The sequence below is a fragment of the Pseudophryne corroboree genome, chromosome 3 (assembly GCF_028390025.1).
Source record: "Pseudophryne corroboree isolate aPseCor3 chromosome 3, aPseCor3.hap2, whole genome shotgun sequence".
Lineage (NCBI taxonomy): Eukaryota > Metazoa > Chordata > Amphibia > Anura > Myobatrachidae > Pseudophryne > Pseudophryne corroboree.
The window spans coordinates 795,684,933-795,707,833 of NC_086446.1; the positions used below are offsets into that span (position 1 = coordinate 795,684,933).

Below are 22,901 nucleotides of genomic sequence, written 5' to 3' on the forward strand. Positions count from 1 at the left end.
GGACGTGAAGAGCATGCGCCTTCCACCATTTGCACGCCCCCTGCAAGTGCTGGAAGGAGCACCCGCAGTCCAGTTCCTGATAGTCAGATTGAAGATGTCAGTGTTGAAGTACACCAGGATGAGGAGGATATGGGTGTTGCTGGCGCTGGGGAGGAAATTGACCAGGAGGATTCTGATGGTGAGGTGGTTTGTTTAAGTCAGGCACCCGGGGAGACACCTGTTGTCCGTGGGAGGAATATGGCCGTTGACATGCCTGGTGAAAATACCAAAAAAATCAGCTCTTCAGTGTGGAGGTATTTCAACAGAAATGCGGACAACAGGTGTCAAGCCGTGTGTTGCCTTTGTCAAGCTGTAATAAGTAGGGGTAAGGACGTTAACCACCTCGGAACATCCTCCCTTATACGTCACCTGCAGCGCATTCATAATAAGTCAGTGACAAGTTCAAAAACTTTGAGTGACAGCGGAAGCAGTCCACTGACCAGTAAATCCCTTCCTCTTGTAACCAAGCTCACGCAAACCACCCCACCAACTCCCTCAGTGTCAATTTCCTCCTTTCCCAGGAATGCCAATAGTCCTGCAGGCCATGTCACTGGCAATTCTGACGAGTCCTCTCCTGCCTGGGATTCCTCCGATGCATCCTTGCGTGTAACGCCTACTGCTGCTGGCGCTGCTGTTGTTGCTGCTGGGAGTCGATGGTCATCCCAGAGGGGAAGTCGGAAGACCACTTGTACTACTTCCAGTAAGCAATTGACTGTCCAACAGTCCTTTGCGAGGAAGATGAAATATCACAGCAGTCATCCTGCTGCAAAGCGGATAACTGAGGCCTTGACAACTATGTTGGTGTTAGACGTGCGTCCAGTATCCGCCGTTAGTTCACAGGGAACTAGACAATTTCTTGAGGTAGTGTGCCCCCGTTACCAAATACCATCTAGGTTCCACTTCTCTAGGCAGGCGATACCGAAAATGTACACAGACCTCAGAAAAAGACTCACCAGTGTCCTAAAAAATGCAGCTGTACCCAATGTCCACTTAACCACGGACATGTGGACAAGTGGAGCAGGGCAGGGTCAGGACTATATGACTGTGACAGCCCACTGGGTAGATGTATGGACTCCCGCCGCAAGAACAGCAGCGGCGGCACCAGTAGCAGCATCTCGCAAACGCCAACTCTTTCCTAGGCAGGCTACACTTTGTATCACCGCTTTCCAGAATACGCACACAGCTGAAAACCTCTTACGGCAACTGAGGAAGATCATCGCGGAATGGCTTACCCCAATTGGACTCTCCTGTGGATTTGTGGCATCGGACAACGCCAGCAATATTGTGTGTGCATTAAATATGGGCAAATTCCAGCACGTCCCATGTTTTGCACATACCTTGAATTTGGTGGTGCAGAATTTTTAAAAAAACGACAGGGGCGTGCAAGAGATGCTGTCGGTGGCCAGAAGAATTGCGGGACACTTTCGGCGTACAGGCAGCACGTACAGAAGACTGGAGCACCACCAAAAACTACTGAACCTGCCCTGCCATCATCTGAAGCAAGAAGTGGTAACGAGGTGGAATTCAACCCTCTATATGCTTCAGAGGTTGGAGGAGCAGCAAAAGGCCATTCAAGCCTATACAATTGAGCACGATATAGAAGGTGGAATGCACCTGTCTCAAGTGCAGTGGAGAATGATTTCAACGTTGTGCAAGGTTCTGATGCCCTTTGAACTTGCCACACGTGAAGTCAGTTCAGACACTGCCAGCCTGAGTCAGGTCATTCCCCTCATCAGGCTTTTGCAGAAGAAGCTGGAGACATTGAAGGAGGAGCTAACACGGAGCGATTCCGCTAGGCATGTGGGACTTGTGGATGGAGCCCTTAATTCGCTTAACAAGGATTCACGGGTGGTCAATCTGTTGAAATCAGAGCACTACATTTTGGCCACCGTGCTCGATCCTAGATTTAAAGCCTACCTTGGATCTCTCTTTCCGGCAGACACAAGTCTGCTGGGGTTGAAAGACCTGCTGGTGAGAAAATTGTCAAGTCAAGCGGAACGCGACCTGTCAACATCTCCTCCTTCACATTCTCCCGCAACTGGGGGTGCGAGGAAAAGGCTCAGAATTCCGAGCCCACCCGCTGGCGGTGATGCAGGGCAGTCTGGAGCGACTGCTGATGCTGACATCTGGTCCGGACTGAAGGACCTGACAACGATTACGGACATGTCGTCTACTGTCACTGCATATGATTCTCTCACCATTGAAAGAATGGTGGAGGATTATATGAGTGACCGCATCCAAGTAGGCACGTCACACAGTCCGTACTTATACTGGCAGGAAAAAGAGGCAATTTGGAGGCCCTTGCACAAACTGGCTTTATTCTACCTAAGTTGCCCTCCCACAAGTGTGTACTCCGAAAGAGTGTTTAGTGCCGCCGCTCACCTTGTCAGCAATCGGCGTACGAGGTTACATCCAGAAAATGTGGAGAAGATGATGTTCATTAAAATGAATTATAATCAATTCCTCCGTGGAGACATTGACCAGCAGCAATTGCCTCCACAAAGTACACAGGGAGCTGAGATGGTGGATTCCAGTGGGGACGAATTGATAATCTGTGAGGAGGGGGATGTACACGGTGATATATCGGAGGATGATGATGAGGTGGACATCTTGCCTCTGTAGAGCCAGTTTGTGCAAGGAGAGATTAATTGCTTCTTTTTTGGTGGGGGTCCAAACCAACCCGTCATTTCAGTCACAGTCGTGTGGCAGACCCTGTCACTGAAATGATGGGTTGGTTAAAGTGTGCATGTCCTGTTTATACAACATAAGGGTGGGTGGGAGGGCCCAAGGACAATTCCATCTTGCACCTCTTTTTTCTTTAATTTTTCTTTGCGTCATGTGCTGTTTGTGGAATGTTTTTTGGAAGGGCCATCCTGCGTGACACTGCAGTGCCACTCCTAGATGGGCCCGGTGTTTGTGTCGGCCACTAGGGTCGCTTATCTTACTCACACAGCTACCTCATTGCGCCTCTTTTTTTCTTTGCGTCATGTGCTGTTTGGGGAGGGTTTTTTGGAAGGGACATTCTGCGTGACACTGCAGTGCCACTCCTAGATGGGCCCGGTGTTTATGTCGGCCACTAGGGTCGCTTATCTTACTCACACAGCTACCTCATTGCGCCTCTTTTTTTCTTTGCGTCATGAGCTGTTTGGGGAGGGTTTTTTGGAAGGGACATCCTGCGTGACACTGCAGTGCCACTCCTAGATGGGCCCGGTGTTTGTGTCGGCCACTAGGGTCGCTTATCTTACTCACACAGCTACCTCATTGCGCCTCTTTTTTTCTTTGCGTCATGTGCTGTTTGGGGAGGGTTTTTTGGAAGGGACATCCTGCGTGACACTGCAGTGCCACTCCTAGATGGGCCGGGTGTTTGTGTCGGCCACTAGGGTCGCTTATCTTACTCACACAGCTACCTCATTGCGCCTCTTTTTTTCTTTGCGTCATGTGCTGTTTGGGGAGGGTTTTTTGGAAGGGACATCCTGCGTGACACTGCAGTGCCACTCCTAGATGGGCCCGGTGTTTGTGTCGGCCACTAGGGTCGCTTATCTTACTCACACAGCTACCTCATTGCGCCTCTTTTTTTCTTTGCGTCATGTGCTGTTTGGGGAGGGTTTTTTGGAAGGGACATCCTGCGTGACACTGCAGTGCTACTCCTAGATGGGCCCGGTGTTTGTGTCGGCCACTAGGGTCGCTTATCTTACTCACACAGCTACCTCATTGCGCCTCTTTTTTTCTTTGCGTCATGTGCTGGTTGGGGAGGGTTTTTTGGAAGGGACATCCTGCGTGACACTGCAGTGCCACTCCTAGATGGGCCCGGTGTTTGTGTCGGCCACTAGGGTCGCTTATCTTACTCACACAGCTACCTCATTGCGCCTCTTTTTTTCTTTGCGTCATGTGCTGTTTGGGGAGGGTTTTTTGGAAGGGACATCCTGCGTGACACTGCAGTGCCACTCCTAGATGGGCCCGGTGTTTGTGTCGGCCACTAGGGTCGCTTATCTTACTCACACAGCTACCTCATTGCGCCTCTTTTTTTCTTTGCGTCATGTGCTGTTTGGGGAGGGTTTTTTGGAAGGGACATCCTGCGTGACACTGCAGTGCCACTCCTAGATGGGCCCGGTGTTTGTGTCGGCCACTAGGGTCGCTTATCTTACTCACACAGCTACCTCATTGCGCCTCTTTTTTTCTTTGCGTCATGTGCTGTTTGGGGAGGGTTTTTTGGAAGGGACATCCTGCGTGACACTGCAGTGCCACTCCTAGATGGGCCCGGTGTTTGTGTCGGCCACTAGGGTCGCTTATCTTACTCACACAGCTACCTCATTGCGCCTCTTTTTTTCTTTGCGTCATGTGCTGTTTGGGGAGGGTTTTTTGGAAGGGACATCCTGCGTGACACTGCAGTGCCACTCCTAGATGGGCCCGGTGTTTGTGTCGGCCACTAGGGTCGCTTATCTTACTCACACAGCTACCTCATTGCGCCTCTTTTTTTCTTTGCGTCATGTGCTGTTTGGGGAGGGTTTTTTGGAAGGGACATCCTGCGTGACACTGCAGTGCCACTCCTAGATGGGCCCGGTGTTTGTGTCGGCCACTAGGGTCGCTTATCTTACTCACACAGCTACCTCATTGCGCCTCTCTTTTTCTTTGCGTCATGTGCTGTTTGGGGAGGGTTTTTTGGAAGGGACATCCTGCGTGACACTGCAGTGCCACTCCTAGATGGGCCCGGTGTTTGTGTCGGCTACTAGGGTCGCTTATCTTACTCACACAGCTACCTCATTGCGCCTCTTTTTTTCTTTGCGTCATGTGCTGTTTGGGGAGGGTTTTTTGGAAGGGACATCCTGCGTGACACTGCAGTGCCACTCCTAGATGGGCCCGGTGTTTGTGTCGGCCACTAGGGTCGCTTATCTTACTCACACAGCTACCTCATTGCGCCTCTTTTTTTCTTTGCGTCATGTGCTGTTTGGGGAGGGTTTTTTGGAAGGGACATCCTGCGTGACACTGCAGTGCCACTCCTAGATGGGCCCGGTGTTTGTGTCGGCCACTAGGGTCGCTTAGCTTAGTCATCCAGCGACCTAGGTGCAAATTTTAGGACTAAAAATAATATTGTGAGGTGTGAGGTATTCAGAATAGACTGAAAATGAGTGTAAATTATGGTTTTTGAGGTTAATAATACTTTGGTATCAAAATGACCCCCAAATTCTATGATTTAAGCTGTTTTTTAGGGTTTTTTGAAAAAAACACCCGAATCCAAAACACACCCGAATCCGACAAAAAAAATTCGGTGAGGTTTTGCCAAAACGCGGTCGAACCCAAAACACGGCTGCGGAACCGAACCCAAAACCAAAACCCGAAAAATTTCCGGTGCACATCACTAGTATATATATATATATACACACACACGTGATTGAAAGTTCAGAGTAATTATTTCTGAGTTTTATTTTACTACAATATCGATAATGATCACACTGATTGTGTGATCATCTGTGTAAACATCCAGGCAAACATACCACAGTGAGGGACTTGGACAGCGGCTGTGGGCTGCGGGCTGCTGTTGTGTGGAGCCTCTGACACACTGTGCCCAGCGAGCAGCAATTTTCCTGCTTGGCTGTGGCTATCTGGCTCTTCGGCGGAGGGGGAAGGGACCACAGGGAAAGGCTGGCGCCGGCAACCCGGCAGATCGTTATGCGCGTCACACCCGGCTAAGCGTCATGCACAATACACAGCGTGAACTGGTCTAGACCAAGTGACAGGGTAACTGGGGGGGGGGGGGGGGGACGTGGCGGGGTTTGGTGCGGCCTGGTAATTGTTTTTTTGTCATTTGTTGGTAGCTAGAGTTTAGTATTTAAAAAGCATTATTAGGTGCTGCTGTCCATTTTTTCTGCCCCATATCTTTGGGGCCCCCTAGACCTCGGGGCCCGGTACTGGTGTCCCCTTTGACCCCCCCTGTCGCCGGGCCTGAACTCACCCCACCCAAATCTAACTCTCTGCACATGTTATATCTGCCTCCCCTGCAGTGCACATGCCAACTGCTAACAAAGATCCTGCTGCGATCAACTCAGAATTACCCCCATGGTTTTTCACAATTGCTAACAGAATTCCTGCTGCGATCAACTTGGAATTACCCCCAATATACGGACTGCGCAGTACACCGCCCTGCGTACAATGTGCTCAGAGACTGATGACTGCGATCTGGGCTACAGTATACTCATATAACAGCGATCTGGGCCTCCTGACACAAACAACAGTAATATGGATGTAATAGTGAGTACTCCGCACAATGCATATTACTGATCCTTCTGGTACAATGACAACTATCATTCAACACATTCTCCAGCACACGTACAGGAATCAGACCAAGTGTCTCATTTCTCCCCTAGACATAAGCAGAACGATGGATGGATTGCAGCCTATTCTGCAGAGGGAAAAGTACAAAAATAAATATATTTTGGCTACCATGTGTCCGACAGCAGCACTTCCATATGAGGGGTCCATGATACCGGGCATTTAATGATGAAATGCACCCAACAATGAGAGTGGATTTTTGAGTGGAGTTCACTAAGTTATCGTACAATACAAAGTTATGCTTCCCTGGTATGTGGGTCAGGTCTCGGTAGGAGGAGCCGAGGAATGGTGCTACAGATCACGTCACCGATGCCTCTCCGCTGTGACCCAGGGCCGGATTAAGGGCCACATGAAATTGTTCAAAGACCTATACTGAGAAGGGGGGGAATATGACCAGTGATGTGTGGGTGTGGCCAGACAATGTGGGTGTGTACATGGCTATTTGGACCGCCGCCTGTCAATTCTGCTGGTGGAGACCAGGTATTCAGGAGGTGTATGCTCTGACATTATTTTGTATTATCTATAATATGGGCTCCCTTTGACACAGAGGAAGAGCCTCTCTGCTGCATCTCCTGCATTGCTCCTCCCTGTCACCCACCAACCCTCGCATGCTGCCTATCTCATTCACAACAGCTGGCGGGTACTGGCGTGGCTCTCAGAAGTGGTAAGGTGGGCATGAGGGAGTAAGGCAGGATTCGATCACCAGCTCTTGTTGGCCACTCACAGTTATGATAAGCACCCCACCCCCCCACCCCCGGTAAGGCAGGTGGAGTTCATGTTTCAAGTGGAGCCTGTATAATTAACAAGTGAAATCTATTACAATATGCTCATTGGCTACGGTAGCACAAAGACTGGGTGTTTTCAACCACAAAGGCAAAGCAAGTATGAGAATACAACGCAAAACCGATCCAACCTTGCTGAAACCAACATTTCCTATGTGTCCAGCTTCCAGGAAGAACCCGACAACAATGTATATGCATGGATATTAAAAATGCCTTCTTTCATATATTTAAGTAGGACATGTATGTAACTTTGAGATGGACTGGGCTGATCATACAGGCAAGGGCCGGATTAAGGGTCCCAGCCGCGCTAGGCTAATACAGAAGTGGCCGCCCCTGCCCTTACCATATATATATTATAAATATTTATTTTATATGATTTATTAATTACAAATTATTAATTCCTACTACAAATGTAGATATCTCATTCCATAACTGCAAATAGTATTAATGCTGGGAAATAATGTCTTGGAGCTTACCATTGACCAGTCTATAAAAAGTAGTGGCACTTGTTCCGGTTCCGGTCGGCCTTACTGGCTGGTGACTGCAGTGTACTGTGCTGGCCTGGCTGGGGCTGGGCGCGTCAGTGGGCGCTGTCACTCCTCAGCCTCCCCCCTCAGTGTCTGCAGTGTCACTGGGAGCGTGGGCAGGTACATCGCGTGATGTCAGCCACACCCGCAGTGCTCCTCTGGGAATGGAACCAACCAGAGCAAACATTTTTGGAATGAGTACCGTGAGTTCACACTTTTTAAAGGGCAATCTGCACCCTGCCCCTTCAGCATGAGTGTATTGTGCTTTCACCATTCTATCACACTGCCCCCCCTATCAAACTGTTCCCCCATATAACATACGATCCCCCACTATATAACAGTGCCCCCTCATATGACCCCCCATGTCACACTATCACACTCCCCCCCCCTGCTCTATCACACTGCCCCCACATGTCACACTATCACACTGCCCCCCCCCCCCCCTATATCACACTGGCTACCCTCAATGTGACACTGTCCTCCACCTATATCGCACTGCCCCCTATATCACACTGACTGCCCTTCATGTGACACTATCCTCTGCCTATATCACACTGCCCCTATACTGACTGTCCTCCATGTGACACTGTCCTCGACCTATATCACACTGCCCCCCTATATCACACTGACTGCCCTCCATGTGACACTGTCCTCCACCTATATCACACTGCCCCCCTATATCACACTGACTGCCCTCCATGTGACTGTCCTCCCCCTATATCACACTGACTGCCCTCCATGTGACTGTCCTCCCCCTATATCACACTGACTGCCCTCCATGTGACTGTCCTCCCCCTATATCACACTGACTGCCCTTCATGTGATAATGTCACACTGCCCCCCACTATATCACACTGCCCCCCTATATCACACTGACTGCCCTTCATGTGACACTATCCTCTGCCTATATCACACTGCCCCCCTATATCACACTGACTGCCCTTCATGTGACTGTCCTCCCCCTATATCACACTGACTGCCCTTCATGTGATAATGTCACACTGCCCCCCCCCTATATCACACTGCCCCCTATATCACACTGCCCCCCAAAATCACACTGACTGCCCTTCATGTGACAATGTCCTCCACCTATATCACACTGCCCCCCTATATCACACTGACTGCCCTTCATGTGACAATGTCCTCCACCTATATCACACTGCCCCCCTATATCACACTGACTGCCCTTCATGTGACAATGTCCTCCACCTATATCACACTGCCCCCCTATATCACACTGACTGCCCTCCATGTGACACTGTCCTCCGCCTATATCACACTGCCCCCCTATATCACACTGACTGCCCTTCATGTGACACTATCCTCCACCTATATCACACTGCCCCCCTATATCACACTGACTGCCCTCCATGTGACACTGTTCTCCACCTATATCACACTGCCCCCCTATATCACACTGGCTGCCCTTCATGTGACACTGTCCTCCACCTATATCACACTGCCCCCCCCCCTATATCACACTGCCCCCTATATCACACTGCCCCCCAAAATCACACTGACTGCCCTTCATGTGACAATGTCCTCCACCTATATCACACTGCCCCCCTATATCACACTGACTGCCCTTCATGTGACAATGTCCTCCACCTATATCACACTGCCCCCCTATATCACACTGACTGCCCTTCATGTGACACTGTCCTCCACCTATATCACACTGCCCCCCTATATCACACTGACTACCCTCCATGTGACACTGTCCTCCACCTCTATCACACTGTCCCCTTATATCACACTGACTGCCCTTCATGTGACACTGATCTCCACCTATATCACACTGTCCCCCTATATCACACTGACTGCCCTTCATGTGACAATGTCCTCCACCTATATCACACTGCCCCCCTATATCACACTGACTGCCCTCCATGTGACACTGTCCTCCACCTATATCACACTGCCCCCATATATCACACTGACTGCCCTCCATGTGACACTGTCCTCCACCTATATCACACTGTCCCCTTATATCACTCTAGCTGCCCTCCATGCAACATTGTCCACACTGCCCCCCTATATTACTCTCCCCCCTATATCACACTGCCCATCCCCATATCACACTGCCCCCCTATATTACACTCCCCCCATACCACACTGCCCCTTCATATATCACACTGCCCCCTATATTACACTCCCCCCTATATCACACTGACTGCCCTTCATGTGACACTGTCCTCCACCTACATCACACTGTCCCCTTATATCACTCTAGCTGCCCTCCATGCAACATTGTCCACACTGCCCCCCTATATTACTCTCCCCCCTATATCACACTGCCCATCCCCATATCACACTGCCCCCCTATATTACACTCCCCCCATACCACACTGCCCCTTCATATATCACACTGCCCCCTATATTACACTCCCCCCTATATCACACTGCCCCTCCATATATCACACTGCCCCACTATATTACACTCCCCCCTATACTACACTGCCCCCTATTCCACACTGCCCTGTCACCCATATGACACTGCCCCCCTATATCCCACTCCCCCTATATTACACTGCCCCCTATATCACACTGCCCCATCCCCCATATGACACTGTCCCTCCATATATTACACTATCACACTGCCCCCCTATATCACCCTGCCCACTATATTATACTCACCTGTATATCACACTGCCCCTCCATATATCACACTGCTCCCCCTATATTACAATCCCCCCATATGACACTGCCCCTCCATATATCACACTGCTCCCCCTATATTACAATCCCCCCATATGACACTGCCCCTCCATATATCACACTGCTCCCCATATATTACAATCCCCCCATATGACACTGCCCCTCCATATATGACACTGTTCCCCCTATATTACACTTCCACTTATACCATACTACACCCCGTCCCCCATATGACACTGTCCCTCCATATATCACACTATAACACTGCCCACTATATCACCCTGCCCACTATAATATACTCACCTGTATAACACACTGCCCCTCCATATATCACACTGCTCCCAGTATATTACACTCCCCCCATATGACCGGTCCCTCCATATATCACACTATCACACTGCCCCCCTATATTACACTCCCCCTTATATCACACTGCCCCCCTATATTACACTCCCCCCATATCACACTGCCCCGTCCCCATATCACACTGCCCCCCTATATCACACTGCCCCGTCCCCAAATCACACTGCCCCCCTATATTACACTCCCCCCTATACCACACTGCCCCGTCCCCATATCACAATGCCCCCCCTATATTACACTCCCCCCTATATCATACTGCCCCGTCCCCATATCACACTGCCCCCCTATATTACACTTCCCCCTATACCACACTGCCCCGTCCCCATATCACAATGCCCCCCCTATATTACACTCCCCCCTATATCATACTGCCCCGTCCCCATATCACACTGCCCCCCTATATTACACTCCCCCCTATATCACACTGCCCCGTCCCCATATCACACTGCCCCCCTATATTACACTCCCCCCTAAACCACACTGCCCCGTCCCCATATCACAATGCCCCCCCTATATTACACTCCCCCCTATATCATACTGCCCCGTCCCCATATCACACTGCCCCCCTATATTACACTCCCCCCTATATCACACTGCCCCGTCCCCATATCACACTGCCCCCCATATCACACTGCCCCCTATATTACACTCCCCCATATACCACACTGCCCCTCCATATACCACACTGCCCCCCTAAATTACACTCCCCCATATATCACACTGCCCCTCCATATATCACACTGCCCCCTATATTACACTCCCCCATATACCACACTGCCCCTCCATATACCACACTGCCCCCCTAAATTACACTCCCCCATATCTCACACTGCCCCTCCATATATCACACTGCCCCCTATATTACACTCCCCCATATACCACACTGCCCCTCCATATACCACACTGCCCCCCTGTATTACACTCCCCCATATACCACACTGCCCCTCCATATATCACACTGCCCCCCTGTATTACACTCCCCCATATACCACACTGCCCCTCCATATATCACACTGCCCCCCTGTATTACACTCCCCCATATACCACACTGCCCCTCCATATATCACACTGCCCCCCTGTATTACACTCCCCCATATACCACACTGCCCCTCCATATATCACACTGCCCCCCTGTATTACACTCCCCCATATACCACACTGCCCCTCCATATATCACACTGCCCCCATGTATTACACTCCCCCATATACCACACTGCCCCTCCATATATCACACTGCCCCCCTATATTACACTCCCCCATATACCACACTGCCCCCCATATACCACACTGCCCCCCCTATATTACACTCCCCCATATACCACACTGCCCCCATATACCACACTGCCCCCATGTATTACACTGCCCCATATACCACACTGCCCCCTGTATTACACTCCCCCATATACCACACTGCCCCCATGTATTACACTGCCCCGTCCCCCAATATAACACTGCCCCCCTATATTACACTCCCCCATATACCACACTGCCCCTCCATATACCACACTGCCCCCCTGTATTACACTCCTCCATATACCACACTGCCCCTCCATATATCACACTGCCCCCCTGTATTACACTCCCCCATATACCACACTGCCCCTCCATATACCACACTGCCCCCCCCTGTATTACACTGCCCCGTCCCCCAATATGACACTGTCCCCCCCGGCCTCACCTCAGACATGATGCCGCCGTCACCGTGAGAGCAGCTCGCGTCCTTTCGGTATCCTAGCAACAGGGCGGTGCATGCGCAGGAGCCGCGCTCAGGGACTGGCGGGAAGCTGCCGCCGCCATGTTTACTCCTGGCAGCTGTTACAGTTAAAGTCTCTCCCGGTATTTACCATTGCTGCGGTGTCCGCGATAGACAGGGCGGGGGGAGGGGGCGCTGTGTTTCTACAGGTGACTCGCAGGTGTCTCCAGCATGAAGGGGAATAGAAGAGTTTTACAAGTGAAGCTGCCGCCCGGGAATGCAGAGAGACGCCCACCGGAGCTATCGCATGCTCATCCGCAATTCGCAGCCTATATGCAAAAACGAGAGCCGTCTACGCTATGGGCTGGTCTATGGGGGTCATTCCGACCCGATCGCTCGCTGCAGTTTCTCGCAGCGCAGCGATCGGGTCGGATCCGAGCCGGCGCATGGCGGCCGTCGTTGCCTAGCGATCGCTGGGCGGGAGTGGGCTGGACGGCGACGTTAAGCCGGCGTATAGGCGTCGTCGTCCGGTCAACGCGCCGGAGAGCGACGAGTAGCTCCCTGGCCAGCACGCTAAAGCTGCGTTAGTCGGGAGCTACTCTTGAAGTGCAAAGGCATCGCCGCTGTGCGACGCCACTGCACGTCTCCGGGATGGGGGCGGCACTGACATGCGGGGCGGGATAGCAGTGTGAGTGTACTGGTTCAGGGGTGCCCCATTATACCGAGCTAGGGTGTGTCAGTGTACCAGTTCGGGGTGTGTCAGTGTACCAGTTCGGGGTGTGTCAGTGTACCAGTTCGGGGTGTGTCAGTGTATCAGGGTTACCCCTCAGATGTATAAACAGGTCATCTCTTCTTTGGTGTTTTTGCCCCCAAAAAGTGGTTACAGCTGTAAAATGTATGATTGGGCGGCCTATGGAGATATTACTCCAGCAGCACCTTTACTTTCTCTAACGTCCTAGTGGATGCTGGGGACTCCGTAAGGACCATGGGGAATAGACGGGCTCCGCAGGAGACTGGGCACTCTAAGAAAGAATTAGTACTACTGGTGTGCACTGGCTCCTCCCTCTATGCCCCTCCTCCAGACCTCAGTTAGTATCTGTGCCCGGAAGGAGCTGGGTGCATTTTAGTGAGCTCTCCTGAGCTTGCTAATAAGAAAGTATTTTAGTTAGGTTTTTTATTTTCAGAGAGCTTCTGCTGGCAACAGACTCTCTGCTACGTGGGACTGAGGGGAGAGAAGCAAACCTACTAACTGCGGCTAGGTTGCGCTTCTTAGGCTACTGGACACCATTAGCTCCAGAGGGTTCGAACACAGGAACTTAACCTTGGTCGTCCGTTCCCGGAGCCGCGCCGCCGCCCCCCTCGCAGAGCCAGAAGACAGAAGCCGGTGGATGAAGCAAGAAGACGTAAAAATCGGCGGCAGAAGACTCCTGTCTTCACATGAGGTAGCGCACAGCACTGCAGCTGTGCGCCATTGCGCCCACACTAACCCACACACTCCGGTCACTGTAGGGTGCAGGGGGGGCGCCCTGGGCAGCAATTGAGTACCTCCTGGCAAAAGCAGCATATATACAGCTGGGCACTGTATATATGCATGAGCCCCCGCCATTTTTTACACCAAATCGCGGGACAGAAGCCCGCCGCTGAGGGGGCGGGGCTTCTTCCTCAGCACTCACCAGCGCCATTTTCTCTCCACAGCTCCGCTGAGAGGAAGCTCCCCAGGCTCTCCCCTGCAGACTCATGATAGAAAGAGGGTAAAAAGAGAGGGGGGGCACATAAATTTCTCTGACGTCCTAGTGGATGCTGGGAACTCCGTAAGGACCATGGGGAATAGCGGCTCCGCAGGAGACTGGGCACAACTAAAGAAAGCTTTAGGACTACCTGGTGTGCACTGGCTCCTCCCCCTATGACCCTCCTCCAAGCCTCAGTTAGATTTTTGTGCCCGGCCGAGATGGGTGCAATCTAGGGGGCTCTCCTGAGCTTCTTAGAAAAAAGTTAGTTTTAGGTTTTTTATTTTCAGTGAGACCTGCTGGCAACAGGCTCACTGCATCGAGGGACTAAGGGGAGAAGAAGCGAACCTGCCTGCTTGCAGCCAGCTTGGGCTTCTTAGGCTACTGGACACCATTAGCTCCAGAGGGATCGAACACAGGCCCAGCCTCGGAGTCCGGTCCCAGAGCCACGCCGCCGGCCCCCTTACAGAGCCAGAAGAAAGAAGAGGTCCGGAAAATCGGCGGCAGAAGACATCAGTCTTCATCAAGGTAGCGCACAGCACTGCAGCTGTTCGCCATTGCTCCTCATGCACACCTCACACTGCGGTCACTGATGGGTGCAGGGCGCTGGGGGGGGGCGCCCTGAGCAGCAATATTAACACCTTGGCTGGCAAAAATACATCACATATAACCCCCAGGGCTATATGGATGTACATTAACCCCTGCCAGAATCCATAAAAATGCAGGAGAAAAGTCCGCGAAAAAGGGGCGGAGCTATCTCCCTCAGCACACTGGCGCCATTTTTCCCTCACAGCTCCGTTGGAGGGAAGCTCCCTGGCTCTCCCCTGCAGTAACTACACTACAGAAAGGGTTAAAAAAGAGAGGGGGGGCACAAATTAGGCGCAGTATACAATATATGCAGCTATAAGGGAAAACACTTTTTTATTGGTGCTATCCCTGTGATATATAGCGCCCTGGTGTGTGCTGGCATACTCTCCCTCTGTCTCCCCAAAGGGCTTTGTGGGGTCCTGTCCTCTATCAGAGCATTCCCTGTGTGTGGGCTGTGTGTCGGTACGGCTGTGTCGACATGTATGTGGAGGATAATGAGGTAGAGGCGGAGCGAATGCCTGTAAATATGTTGTCACCCCCTGCGGGGTCGACACCGGTGTGGTTGAATTTATGGAAGGATTACGTGAAAGTGTCAACTCCTTACATAAAAGGTCGACGACACAGAACAGCCGGCTACTCAGCTTGTGCCTGTTCCAGCGTCTCAAATGTCATGGGGGGCTCTAAAAACGCCCGCTACCTCAGATAGCAGACACAGATGTCGACACGGATGCCGACTCCAGTGTCGACGACGATGAGACTAGTGTACCCTCCAAATAGGTCCACCCGTTACATGATTGAGGCAATGAAAAATGTATTACACATTTATGATTATACCCCAGTTACCACATAAAAAGGGTATTGTGTTTGGTGAGAGAAAACTATTAGTAGTTTTTCCTGCATCTGAGAAATTAAATGAGGTGTGTGAGGAAGCGTGGTCTTCTCCTGATAAGAAATTGATAATTTCAAAACGGTTATTGGCAGCGTACCCTTTCCCGCCAGAGGATAGGTCACGCGGTGAAACACCCCATAGGGTAGATACAGCGTTTACACGCTTATCAGAAAAGGTGGCACTACCGTCTCCGGATACGGCCGTCCTGAAGGAACCTGCTGATAGAAAGCAGGAGGTTACCCTATAAGATATAGTCACACACTAGGGCATTATATTGCGACCAGCCGTTGCTTCGGCATGGATGTGCAGTGCTCCCGCTGCATGGTCAGATTCCCTGTCGGAAAATAACTATGGATAGGGACAATATTTTGCTGACAATAGAGCATATAAAAGACGTGGTCTTATACATGCGTGATGCACAGAGGGATAATTGCCGACTGGCATCAAAAATAAGCGCTAGGTCCATTGCCGCCAGACGGGGGTTATGGACTCGGCAATGGTCAGGCGATGCCGACTCGAATCGGCACATGGAAGTTTGCCCTTTAAGGGGGTTAAACTGTTTGGGGATGGTCTGTCAGACCTCGTTTCCACAGCTACTGCTGGGAAATCGACTTTTTTGCCACAGGTTACCCCACAACAATAGAAAGCACCGTATCATCAAGTACAGTCCTTTCGGCCACAGAAAAGCAAGAGGGCTAGAGGCTCATCCTTTCTGCCGAGAGGCAAAGGTAGAGGAAAAAGCAACAGCTAGTTCTTAAGAGCAGAAGTCCTCCCCTGCGTCCGGTAAGCCCACACCATGACGCTGGGGCTGCTTAGGCGGACCCGGGTACGGTGGGGGCCCGTCTCAGAAATTTCAGCGCCCAGTGGGCTCTCTCACATGGATCCCTGGGTCCTTCAGGTAGTTTCTCAGGGGTACAGGCTGGAGTTCGAGATGTTCGCCCCCCCGCCGTTTCATAAAATCTGCCTTACCGGCACCTCCCTCTGCCAGGGAGGCGGTGTTGGTGACTATTCAACACTATAATCACAACAAGTGATTGTCAAGGTGCCCCTCCTTCAGCAAGGAAGGGGTTACTATACCACAATGGTCGTGGTACCGAAACAGAACGGTTCGGTGAGACCCATCTTAAAATTAAAATGCTTGAATTTTTTATATCAGAAGATTCATGTTCAAGATGGAATCGCTCAGGGCGGTTATTACGAGCCTGGACGAGGGGGATTACAGGGTCTCCCTGGACATCAAGGATGCATACCTGCATGTCCCCATTTACCCTCCTCAGATGTGTGGTACAGGACTGTCACTATCAGTTCCAGATGCTGCCGTTGGAGTTGCCCACGGCTCCGAAGGTCTTTACTAAGGTAATGATCGAAATGATACTCCTTCACAAGAAGGAAGTTTTTATTATCCCGTATTTGGACGATCTCCTGATAAAGGCGAGGTCCAAAGAACAGTTGGTAATAGGGGTAGCACTCTCTCGGGAAGTGCTACAACAGCACGGCTGGATTCTCAATTTTCCAAAGTCACAGCTGGTCCCGACGACACGTCTTCTGTTCCTGGGAATGATTCTGGACACAGACCAGAAAAGAGTGTTTCTTCCAGTGGAAAAAGCAGAGGAGTTGTCATCTCTAGTCAGAGACATCCTGAAACCAGGACAAGTGTCGGCACATCAATGCACACGAGTCCTGGGAAAAATGGTAGCTTCGTACGAAGCATAATTCCATTCGGAAGGTTCCACGCAAGGACGTTCCAGTGGGGCCTGTGGGACAAATGGTCCGGGTCCCATCTACAGATACAACAGCGGATAACCCTGTCAGCAAGAAACAGGGTGTCGCTGCTGTGGTGGCTGCAGAGGGCTCATCTACTAGAGGGCCGCAGATTCGGAATACAGGACGGGGTCCTGGTGACCACGGATGCCAGCCTTCGGGGCTGGGGTGCAGTCACACAGGGAAGAAATTTCCAAGGAAATTTCGCCTCACATTAATATCCGGGAGCTAAGGGCTTTTCTCTAACGTCCTAGTGGATGCTGGGAACTCCGTAAGGACCATGGGGAATAGCGGGCTCCGAAGGAGGCTGGGCACTCTAGAAAGATCTTAGACTACCTGGTGTGCACTGGCTCCTCCCACTATGACCCTCCTCCAAGTCTCAGTTAGATTTCGTGCCCGGCCGAGGTTGGATGCACACTAGGGGCTCTCCTGAGCTCTTAGAAAGTTATAGTCTTAGAATTTGTTATTTTCAGTGAGACCTGCTGGCAACAGGCTCACTGCAGCGAGGGACTAAGGGGAGAAGAAGCGAACTCGCCTGCTTGCAGCCGGATTGGGCTTCTTAGGCTACTGGACACCATTAGCTCCAGAGGGATCGACCGCAGGCCCAGCCTTGATGTTCGGTCCCGGAGCCGCGCCGCCGTCCCCCTTACAGAGCCAGAAGCAAGAAGATGGTCCGGAAAATCGGCGGCATGAAGACTCTGTCTTCACCAAGGTAGCGCACAGCACTGCAGCTGTGCGCCATTGCTCCTCTCACACACTTCACACTCCGGTCACTGAGGGTGCAGGGCGCTGGGGGGGGCGCCCTGAGGCAGCAATAAAAACACCTTGGCTGGCTAAAATACCTCAATATATGGCCCCAGGGGCTATATATGAGGTAAATACCCCTGCCAGAATTCCATAAAAAACGGGAGAATAGGCCGCAAAAAAGGGGCGGAGCCTATCTCATCAGCACACTGGCGCCATTTTTCCCTCACAGCTCGGCTGGAGGGAAGCTCCCTGGCTCTTCCCTGCAATTCTACAGTACAGTAAGAGGGAAAAGAGAGGGGGGGCATTAAAATTGGCACTGTATACAGTATATTATATAAAAGCTATTAGGGACATAACTCAGTTAGTCCCTGTATATATATAGCGCTCTGGTGTGTGCTGGCATACTCTTACTCTGTCCCCCCAAAGGGCTTTTGTGGGTCCTGTCCTCGTTTAGAGCATTCCCTGTGTGTCTGCGGTGTGTCGGTACGGCTGTGTCGACATGTTGAATGAGGAGGCTTATATGGTGACAGAACAGAGGCCGATATATGTGATGTCGCCCCCTGTGGGGCCGACACCAGAGTGGATGGATAGGTGAAAGGTATTAACCGACAGTGTCAACTCCTTACATAAAAGGGTGGATGACGTAACAGCTGTGGGACAGCCGGCTTCGCAGCCCGCGCCTGCCCAGGCGTCTCAAAGGCCATCAGGGGCTCAAAAACGCCCGCTCTCTCAGATGGCAGACACAGATGTCGACACGGAGTCTGACTCCAGTGTCGACAAGGTGGAGACATATACACAATCCAATCCGGGACTTGATCCCGGCAATAAAAAATGTGTTATACATTTCTGACTTTAACCCAAGCACCTCTATAAATGGGTTTTAGGTTTGGGGAGAAAAAACAGGCAGTGTTTTGTTCCCCCATCAGATGAATAAATGAAGTGTGTGAAAGGCGTGGGTTCCCCCGTTAAGAAACTGGTAATTTATAAAAAGTTACTGATGGCGTACCCTTTCCCGCCAGGAGGATAAGTTACGCTGGGAGATATCCCCTAGGGTGGATAAGGCGCTCACACGTTTGTCAAAAAAGGTGGCACTGCCGTCTTAGGATACGGCCACTTTAATAGGTACCTGTTGATAAAAAACAGGAGGCTATCCTGAAGTCTGTATTTACACACTCAGGTACTAGACTGAGACCTGCAGATAGTGCTGCTGCAGCGTGGTTGGTGACCCTGTCAAACAGGGATAATAGTTGGCAAACATAAAAACATATTAAAGACGTTGTCTTATATATGGGGGATGCACAGAGGGATATTTTGCCGGCTGGCATCCAAAATAAATGTAATGTCCATTCTGTCAGGAGGGTATTAGAGACCTGTCACTGGACAGGTGATGCTGACTTAAAAAGCGCATAGAGAGCCTTATAAGGGTGAGGAATTATTTGGGGATGGTCTCTGGGACCTCGTATCCACAGCAACTGCTGGGAAGAAATAATTTTACCTCAGGTTTCCTCACAGAAAAAGGTACAGTCCTTTCGGCTTCAGAAAAGCAAGCGGGTCAAATGGCGCTTCCTTTCTGTACAGAGACAAGGGTAGAGGGAAAAAGCTGCACCAGTCAGCCTGTTCCCAGAATCAAGATTCTTCCCCCGCCTCCTGTGAGTACACACCATGACGCGGGTGCTCCACAGGTGTAGCCAGGTACGGTGGGGGGCCGCCTCAAAAATTTCAGCAATTAGTGGGCTCGCTCACATGTGGATCCCTGTTTCTTCCAAGTAGTATTTCAGGGGTACAAGCTGGAATTAGAGATGTCTCCCCCCAGCCGTTTCCTAAAATATGCCTTGCTGACAACTCCCTCAGGCAGGGAGGCTGTGCTAGAGGCAATTAATAAGCGGTATTCCCAGCAGGTAATACTCAAGGTGCCCCTACTTCAACAAGGACGGGGTTACTATTCCACACGGGTTGGGGTACCGAAACCGCATGGTTCGGTGTGACCCATTTTATATTTAAAATCCTTGAACATAAAAAAATTCAAGTTCAAGATGGAATCGCTCAGGGCGGTTATTGCAAGCCTGGACGAGGGGGATTACATGGTATCCCGGGACATCAAGGATGCTTACCTGCATGTCCCCATTTACCATCCTCGCCAGGAGTACCTCAGATTTGTGGTACAGGATTACCATTACCAAGTCCAGACACTGCCGTTTGGACTGTACATGGCACCGAGGGTGTTTTATCAAGGTAATGGCCGAAATGATGATACTCCTTCAAAAAAAAGGGAGTTGTAATTATCCCGTACTTGGACAATCTCGTTATAAGGGCGAGGTCCAAGGAGCAGTTGGTAGTCGGGGTAGCACTATTTTGGAAAGTGCTACAACAGCATAGGTGGATTCTAAACAGTCCAAAGTCACAGCTGGTTCCTATGACACGTCTACTGTTCCTGGGGATGGTTCTGGACATAAACCAGAAATAGTGTTTCTTCCGGAGGAGAAAGCCAAGGAGTTGTGATCTCTAGTCAGAGACCTCCTGAAACCAAAATAGGTAGCGGTGCATCATTGCACGCGAGTCCTGGGAAAAATGGTAGCTTCTTACGAAGCAATCCCATTAGGCAGGTTCCATACAAGAACTTTTCAGAGGGACCTGTTGGACAAGTGGTCCGGATCGCATCTTCCGATGCATAGGCTGATAACCCTGTCTCCAAGGACCAGGGTATCTCTACTGTGGTGGCTGCAGAGTGCCCATCTTCAAGAGGGCCGCAGGTTCGGCATACAGGACTAGGTCCTAGTGACCATGGATTCCAGCCTTTGAGGCTGGGGGGCAGTCACACAGGGAAGAAACTTCCAGGGACTTTGGTCAAGTCAGGTTATTTCCCTACACATAAATATTCTGGACCTGAGGGCCATTTACAATGCCCTGAGGCCAGCAAGGCCTCTGCTTCAAAACCAGCCGGTACTGATCCAATCAGACAACATCACGGCAGTCGCCCATGTAAACAACAGGGCGGCACAAAAAGCAGGATGGCGATGGCAGAAGCCACAAGGATTCTCCGATAGGCAGAAAATCATGTGTTAGCACTGTCAGCAGTGTTCATTCCCGGAGTGGACAACTGGGAAGCAGATCTTCTCAACAGACACGACCTCCACCCGGGAGAATGGGGACTTCCTCCAGAAGTCTTCCAATAGGATTGTACACCATTGGGAAAGGCCACAGGTGGACATGATGGCGTCCCGCCTTAACAAAAAGCTATAAAAGATATTGCACCAGGTCAAGGGACCCTCAGGCGATAGCTATGGACGCTCTGGTAACACCGTGGGTGTACCAGTCGGTTTATGTGTTCTCCCCTCTGCCTCTCATACCAAAGGTACTGAGAATAATAAGAAGGCGAGGAGTAAGAACGATACTCGTGGATGGCCAAGAAGAGCTTGGTACCCAGAACTTCAAGAATTTATATCAGAGGACCCATGGCCTCTGCCACTCAGTCAGGACCTGCGGCAGCAGGGGCCCTGTCTGTTCCAAGACTTACCGCGGCTGCGTTTGACGGCATGGCGGTTGAACGCCGGATCCTGAAGGAAAAGGGCATTCCGGAGGAAGTCATTCCTACGCTTACTAAAGCCAGGAAAGAGGTTACAGCAACTCATTATCACCGCATATGGCGAAAATATGTTGCATGGTGTGAGGCCGAAAGGGCCCCAACAGAGGAATTTCAACTAGGTCGATTTCTGCATTTCCTGCAAGCAGGAGTGACTATGGGCCTTAAATTGGGTTCCATTAAGGTACAGATCTCGGCTCTGTCGATTTTCTTTCAAAAAAGAACTAGCTTCAGTACCTGAAGTTCAGACATTTATAAAAGGAGTGCTGCAGAGTCAGCCCCCGTTTGTGCCTCCTGTGGCACCTTGGGATCTCAACGTGGTGTTGAGTTTCTTAAAATCACATTGGTTTGAACCACTAAAAACCGTGGATCTGAAATATCTCACATGGAAGGTGGTTATGTTATTGGCCTTGGCTTCTGCCAGGCGAGTATCAAAGTTGGCGGCTTTGTCTTGTAAAAGCCCTTATTTGATTTTCCATATGGATAGGGCAGAATTGAGGACTCGTCCCCAGTTTCTCCCAAAGGTGGTGTCAGCGTTTCACCTGAACCAGCCTATTGTGGTGCCTAGGCTACTAGGGACTTGGAGGACTCCAAGTTGCTAGACGTTGTCAGGGCACTGAAAATATATGTTTCCAGAACGGCTAGAGTCAGAAAATCTGACTCGCTGTTTATCCTATATGCACCTAACAAGCTGGGTGCTCCTGCTTCTAAGCAGACTATTGCTCGTTGGATTTGTAGTACAATTCAGCTTGCACATACTGTGGCAGGCCTGCCACAGCCAAAATCTGTCAATGCCCATTCCACAAGGAAGGTGGGCTCATCTTGGGCGGCTGCCCGAGGGGTCTCGGCTTTACAACTTTGCCGAGCAGCTACTTGGTCAGGGGCAAACACGTTTGCAAAATTCTACAAATTTGATACCCTGGCTGAGGAGGACCTGGAGTTCTCTCATTCGGTGCTGCAGAGTCATCCGCACTCTCCCGCCCGTTTGGGAGCTTTGGTATAATCCCCATGGTCCTTACGGAGTTCCCAGCATCCACTAGGACGTTAGAGAAAATAAGAATTTACTCACCGGTAATTCTATTTCTCGTAGTCCGTAGTGGATGCTGGGCGCCCATCCCAAGTGCGGTTTATCTGCATTACTTGTACATAGTTATTGTTAACTAAATCGGGTTATTGTTGAGCCATCTGTTGAGAGGCTCTATTGTTTCATACTGTTAACT

At 50.8% G+C, this 22,901-nt stretch overlaps 1 protein-coding gene across 3 annotated transcripts in view; it reads right to left on the reverse strand.

Annotated features, from left to right (window-relative positions):
• Positions 1 to 12,839, reverse strand: part of CFAP58 (cilia and flagella associated protein 58) — a 321,538-nt gene extending 308,699 nt beyond the window's left edge. Inside the window, exons 1-2 of one of the 3 annotated variants that reach the window (XM_063962656.1) lie at positions 12,375 to 12,837; positions 7,625 to 7,833 (exon numbers count right to left, since the gene is read on the reverse strand). In XM_063962656.1, the coding sequence (XP_063818726.1) occupies positions 7,625 to 7,627 (3 nt within the window). In that variant the 5' untranslated portion in view covers positions 7,628 to 7,833; positions 12,375 to 12,837. Of the gene's footprint in view, positions 1 to 7,624; positions 7,834 to 12,374 lie in introns of all 3 variants that reach the window. The other 2 variants (XM_063962655.1, XM_063962657.1) reach the window with 2 other exon arrangements.
• Positions 12,840 to 22,901: the final 10,062 nt, after the last annotated feature.